The 6,902-nt window shown below is 35.5% G+C and overlaps 1 protein-coding gene across 2 annotated transcripts in view; it reads right to left on the bottom strand.

The window, feature by feature from the left end:
- Nucleotides 1-1,546: 1,546 nt before the first annotated feature.
- Nucleotides 1,547-6,902, bottom strand: part of LOC117111673 (bone morphogenetic protein 2-like) — an 8,170-nt gene continuing 2,814 nt past the window's right edge. Inside the window, exons 2-3 of one of the 2 annotated variants that reach the window (XM_033254648.1) lie at nucleotides 4,991-5,341; nucleotides 1,547-4,743 (exon numbers count right to left, since the gene is read on the bottom strand). In XM_033254648.1, coding sequence (XP_033110539.1) covers nucleotides 3,884-4,743; nucleotides 4,991-5,333 — 1,203 coding nt within the window. In that variant the 5' untranslated portion in view covers nucleotides 5,334-5,341 and the 3' untranslated portion in view covers nucleotides 1,547-3,883. Of the gene's footprint in view, nucleotides 4,744-4,990; nucleotides 6,119-6,902 lie in introns of those variants that run through there. The other variant, XM_033254647.1, reaches the window with a different exon arrangement.

The raw sequence follows: 6,902 nt of genomic DNA, 5'->3' as shown, positions 1-6,902 counted from the left end.
GTGTAGAAAGCCAATCGATCGAAGTTTGGTCTATGAACGTTTTTTTATAGGATTGATTTATTTATTGTTCGTTAGTGTTTACGTGATCTATTATTGAATAAATTAATTGAAAACAATGTTTGTAGCGAATGGTTCTTAAATGTCCAAAACTGTGTTCAGATGCTTAAGTATACAATGAAACAAGCCGACGACCGTCTGACAATAGTTTTTCTTTTTAAGTGTCTGAATCTATATAAAAAGAAATCTATTTAATTAAATTAGATAAAAAGATTCGACATTTTTTCAATAAATTTTATCCTAATATGATGGCATGTGCATATTGATATTCCTTGAAATAATAAAGAAAACCAAAACTAAGCCAGAAAAAACGATAATTCAGGGGAACCAAATTATATATTAGGCCTACTATTTTCACCTGTCACACACTGAAGGGAAATTGAAATATAAAAAATTGACTGTCAACGGTACGCGATACATGTCTTCCATGGGGCGAAACCGTTGACAATTTAGAAAAACCGGTGCGTAATTTCGGTTTTCTATTTTAGTTACTAAATTAGCAATTTCGGCAGTTATTTTTTTTTATTGTTAAGTATGAGTTATGTCAGCATTGCAAAACGTGATGACACCCGGTCTTCGAAGCATTGTCATACACGTGGGTAGGTCCAACTTGGACTTAGCGGCTTTGTGAGCATGGCCTGTCTCAAAGGATTTTTCAATCAATTTCCAGTGTACATTTGACCGACTTTGCATGACCTAGGCCTACAAAGTTATTAAATTATATTTTAAATGAATTGTAAACGGTTGAATTTTCTGGATAAATCTTCTTAAGAGGTTTTCATTGTTACGTCAAAGCTAAAAAAAAAAAAAAAAAAAAGCGACGAGGCCCCTGTCCCGGGCGCGGACATTGACGGGGCTAATTAAAGTGGCACCAGAAACCCGTTTGGCATAACTGTTGGGAAAACTATGACTCCCAGTGGTCCATTGAGTACTGTAAGTATTGTAATTAAAAATTATTTTCACGGCTAAATGCCTCTGTGATTCACGAGATGCATGGAAATAGAAAAACCTAGAAAATATTTATTAGGCCTATTTGTTAATTTAATAAATATTTTAAAATAAGTCTGCTCTTACTTTAATCACAATTGAGTAGGCCTACTGTTTTCATTCAAATTAATAATGTCTTGCAATAATAGGCTCCTGGTAGGCTATGCGTGACATTTGTCAGTAGATATTTATCTGGTAAAACGCTGAATTCGCTTTCACAGAATATGCATTATGATTAGTTAAAGCGCACTATAACCAGGCAAATTTGAGTTAAAGCGTACATTAAAAATACAAAAACGACCATCTTGTCCAGGGTTATGTTTGGTAGCATCCATATAAAATGAATATAGTAGCAGGCATATCTACAACGAAATGATCTGAGTTAAATTTGGAGCAACCCGAAAAATCATATACTGCAAGGCCTATATTGAGCGTTCGTTGACGAACGAAATAAACACACATACTGAGGCACTACTTTGAAATAATGAAGAGGACTACCTGATCAAATCTCTGTTCAGTTTTAATATTTTATTTTATACTTATAACAGACGGAACAGCGTCATGAAAACAATTGTCGACATTTGGCGTAAGTTATATTCCACCATGTAGACCTATGCCCCAACTGTATCTTAACATGTGACATAGAATAACAATAATAATAATACTTTGTAATTTTGGAGAATCCAAGGTAAACATCTACTATTCTGGACGGCTTAAAGCGTTTATGTTATCTCTTTAAACTTTGGCAATTACATAAAAAACGCCCCTGAGATTCTCCTGAAATCTTACACAACTTCATCATTTTACCACCCCAAATCCAAACTCAACGTGGTAAGATACACTCTGATTCAGTGGATATACTTATTAAAACTGAATCAGTAAGTCTCCACCTAAAACGTTACCGAAGACTGTCTTATCATCAAATTAAAACTGGTAGAAAAAGCAGGTTGGTAACAATATCGTTAACAAGCTGAGTATAACATTCATGATGAACTCATCTAAATTTCATGCAATTCACACTGCCTTTCTCATCATCTTTTTACAATTTTTCGTTGGACGGACTTCGTAAAAAATATATATACTACATAATGTACGCTGGAATCGATGGACCATTAACATCAATCCTAAATAATTATGCAAGTTGAGTTGTTGGTTTTAAGTACCCTGTACTGTAGTTAACTACAGTTTTCATTGTAGTACTATGACTATTTATTAAAAGGCCAAGCGTATATAACAGATCATTTAAAGTGGATAGAGGATATATCGTTTTAGATGAAAGACAGATGTAGGGGAGTTGGTACTGGAAAGAACTTTATCCCTGGATCGTTTGGGTCGTACGTGATCTGGGAAGTAAGCCAAACATATGGTTCAAAATATAGGACAATGACATATTAAAACGGTGGCTAACTCACGAGGTCAGTGCATAAGAATGAAGAAACATGAAGATTGCAACAATATCCTTAAATCTTTCACTTTCCGAAAAAAAAAACGAAACAGGTGTTTCGTCAATTTCTGGTAAAATAAAAGTTGAACTGTAGATTTAAAGCGGAATAGCAGACTGAGACGTTAGCAAATGACCTAGCAGTTACATTCCCATGTCGATGCTAATCCAGTCTACAGATGAATACGTAATACAAAAGTATAATTCTACCAGTGCACGTTGTGAACGACAGTTATTGTATAAATCTCACACCGAATAATACGACGATAGAAGGTGGCCGAACATGCCTACATTGTATGATATACAACTATACGATTACCCCGTATGAATATTTCCTGTATCAGGCAGTAGGCTTTAGGCCTACCATACTTTTGTTACCCAAGGGCAGCCTGTCATCGATTAGGCATGGGCCTATATAGCACACCAACTTTCAGTTTATAAATACGTCAAGTTAAATAAGAAAAATATTTGACGACTTTTTCAATCTCTTCATAATTCAATCGTCTTATCATTAAAGCTTATTTCAAAGTTGCTCTGGCCAAATAAAAATAACATGTTTTTTTGTCGAGATCTCTTATGACCAACGCACCCACATCCGAAAGTTGCCCAGAAATAGAAAAGAGCCCGGGACGGAAAACATGTATTATTTTTATTTGGCTTAACAGAATGCAGAGTACACAGAATTTATTAGACTAAATTTAAAAATTGACATCGTAAACACTACATTTAATATTAAGTACAAAAATAAGATTATAGGCCTAGCGGCTACGTTATATATGAAAACTTATTTAAAAATTCTTTACAAACTTTGTACATGTTCAAATTAAATAATATATATTTATTATGATATCGTGTCAGGTTTCAGCCATATATGTTATAGACACGTTTTTATAAGATCATATATGTCAGCTGACCTCCTTATCCATCGGAACACACTTCTGCTTCCACAAGATACATTCTATAGCCTAGACGTGCTGTTAAATAGATTTAATCCCTTCTCTTCACTCAAGTGTGGTAAATTCTATTGTGCAATGGATATTACAAAAAAAGCATACCTTAAGTATTCTTAATATTCTATCCATTTTTGCTATTTTTCCAACAACCAGGTTGGTGTTGCGTATACCCAGATGCATCTCATAGCTCTCTGAGGCCGGCGATGTCTCGAAAAATAAGTATGCGCTTGGTGACAATCTGCGGTACATAGGTACTCAAACGTCTACAAGCTATGAACCGCTCTTGAAACCAAACCTCTGAATGTGACGCTGTCCCTCCTCCTCCGGTCAATAAGTAATCTATCAAAATTACCTGGGGTACAGAGGAGGGCTTCTTCAACCCACTATCGGGCAATTGCACATCGTTCGACTAGCCTATTTAAAAAGCAAGTGAAATAATAAAGTTTCAGCGACACCCACAGCCTTCCACTACCATTTCTTTATAAACTTTTAACACGACCTTACCATTTTCATCCAAATAAAGAATACTAATGCTACTTAAATCTGTCGGAACACAACATGCTTTGGGTACAAGCTGTGGGTTGACTGAGTTCACTAAAGTCTGTACAATCGCATGATTCGTTGCGTTCAAATGCTCTGAAATCGGAAAAGGACATTCTCCATGGCAGTAATAAGCCTCGTAGCCGGGCGGCGCGACAATCCAATCGTTCCATCCAACATCACTAAAATCAACATATAGTTCATGTTTCTGACAACTTGGCCTTTTTAGTTTCCGCTCTTTCTTTTTACGGTTGCCATTATTCCCACTCGCGCGCTTGCTTCGTCCATCGTCCGTGTACGTTACAATAATAGGCCGCTCTTGATCCCAATCATCTAAGTCCATACTTTCGTCCTGGTGTGTACTTCTTGACATTCGGACATGCCTCTGTGTAGCTGGTCTACCATCTTTGCCAATTGTCTCAAGCAATAATCCATAATTCTCCTCCGGCAGTACTCTCCATCTCTGAACTGCCGGTTTAACGTCAAACGTTTCCCAATTAGTTTCATGAGAATCTACTACTTTTGTATCAATTAAGCGTTTAATAACGTCTCTATTTTTCGCAACTGGTTTCAATATTTCATAGATATTTATCCTCTGTTTTTCACTTTGATGGTCAATGTCCCGCTTGTGTATTGAATGATTCGCTTTTCTGAATATCCTTAATTCTGCTGCAGTGACCACCTCATGGTCCGGTATCGTTGAAACATTAAAATGGATATGATGCCCATGGTGGTCCCTCGTTGTCTGGTCGTTACTTACGGTATCTGAAACAAAATGAGTATAGAATTTGAATAACAGCCTTTGTTTCACGAAACAAAACTATTGGCATTGAAAAGTAGCTTTTTGTTAACGATTGTAATAGTGATCTACATAAAAGAATTAATGAAAAGGCATTTCGAATAGTGTTAATGGGTACATTCACTGGCGATTTAATCCAGCGGGAGTGAGCCTCAACATGAGCAGTGTGGCAAAACAATCTACAAACAAGGAGAAAATATCGGAGATAGTTACCTTCTTCGTGGTGGAAACTTCGTACTGTATTCGCAGAACTGGTAGTGATACCTTTCACTTTAAAGTGCATCCTGACACCGTCTTCATTTTCTTTTTGCTTTTTGTATAAGTCCATCATATATTGTGGAATAACAATATCCTTTTTTGGTTTAGGTCGCTCTTTCAGTCCAAACATATTCAGTAAGTTATTTTCAAAGGCTTTCACAACTTCTTCTCGACTGAGGCCCCTCCTTTCGGCTACCGCCTGTATCGTTCCGCTCAACATTCCTTGTGCCCGACAGGCGTCATAACAGAGAATTAACAGCCAAATTGTTGTCACAAAGGAAGTAGAAATATTGACCATGATGATTTCTGAAAACATAAAACAACACGACACGTTAAACGCTTTGCTGGCTCAGCCCATGACGACAGCGTGCTATGCGCGCCTAGCCTCCAACGCTCCAACCAACACTCTGTCCCATCAACGCAATTACGTCAGGAGATATCTGTTGTTATCTATAACAATGTCTTATTAAAAGGTGTTGGGCTCAGTTTAAATTAACCGAATACATTAGCGAAGATGTCATGGCGATCTCTATTGTCCTGTATTCCATTTGATATTACTTAACTTAAGCAGCGTATCAGTAGCCGGGTAAACGGTGATTGTGATACAAACAAATATGGTAATACACGATTAAACGAAATGAATAGCCCGTTGTAAAAAAAAATATATAAAGTAAATTGTTTGGAAACACGAGCCAAAACTTCATTAATGAGTCATAAAAATTGAAGCGCAGGACATCGAATCTTATTACTGCTCATTACTATTTCCTTTATGACCCAAATATTTCAACTTCAAATTTCAAAATCTTTACTTTTATGATTGATAGTGAGGGAAAATGTAATTTCCCACACGAACGGTTGGACCAATCAGAAGCATCTTAAGCGTGCGTCAGTATTTGCGAAAGCGGATTCCACAGTTTGTGTTAGCCTCGAGATGATAGCATAGACGCTATGGAGCCGGGAACTCCCATCACACAGACAGCAAAGCTAAATTGTTCCCGTAAATAAACAGAGAATCATAATTATTTCTAATTAGAGTCATCCATCTTCACTTTGGAATGTAGCGCTGAAATTGGAACCCCGAACGATCATTGCAAAGTGTTACCGATTGAAATACTTGTGATGTCATGAATAATTATTATCATCGTGGTATTTGTTTCTTGTACATTTTTTTTTATAAAACATCACAATTGTGTCTATGAAGTATCTAGAGATATCTTAGCAAAAATAAACCAGATGGAATAGAAACTGTGTCATATGGCTAGATTTTTATATGTAGGCCTAATGATTTTTAGACCTAAATTGTCAATAAAACCAATGATGTTTTATTATGTTCATAACTGTGTATACATAGCCTAACCATTAAATTATATATGCCTATAATTTACCTTTAATTTTTTTGTTTTTCCCTAGTGGCTTTTCCTGTGCCGCTATAGGCATATATATTTTAATGTTCATAATACAGTAATCATAATATTTTTCTGAAAAGATTTGAACAGCTTATAAATCATAACGAGTTAAAAAGCGTATGCTATATAGATTGACTCATCTAATCGTCAGGATGAGATGAAATTTCTTGCAATTAATAGGCCTATCTTACATAGGCCTAGGCCTATTCATTTATTGTTATTAATATTATTATAACTTTAAATATGATTCTATAGGCCTATGGAGGCCTATATATATATTTTCCAACTAAGCAAGTAGGTATACCCCAAGTGATAAACATTGATTTATTACATACATTCTATAACATCATGTTATTATTATTATTATTATTTTTTATATATGTGTTCTTATTATTATTATTATTATTATTATTATTATTATTTACACACACACACACACACACACATATATATATATATAT

This window comes from Anneissia japonica, unplaced genomic scaffold (genome assembly GCF_011630105.1).
Source record: "Anneissia japonica isolate Jap-2015-1 unplaced genomic scaffold, ASM1163010v1 scaffold287923_len1623670_cov205, whole genome shotgun sequence".
Taxonomy (NCBI): domain Eukaryota; kingdom Metazoa; phylum Echinodermata; class Crinoidea; order Comatulida; family Comatulidae; genus Anneissia; species Anneissia japonica.
The sequence above is the reverse complement of the archived record's forward strand: the minus strand, read 5'-3'. Positions and strand labels throughout refer to the sequence as shown.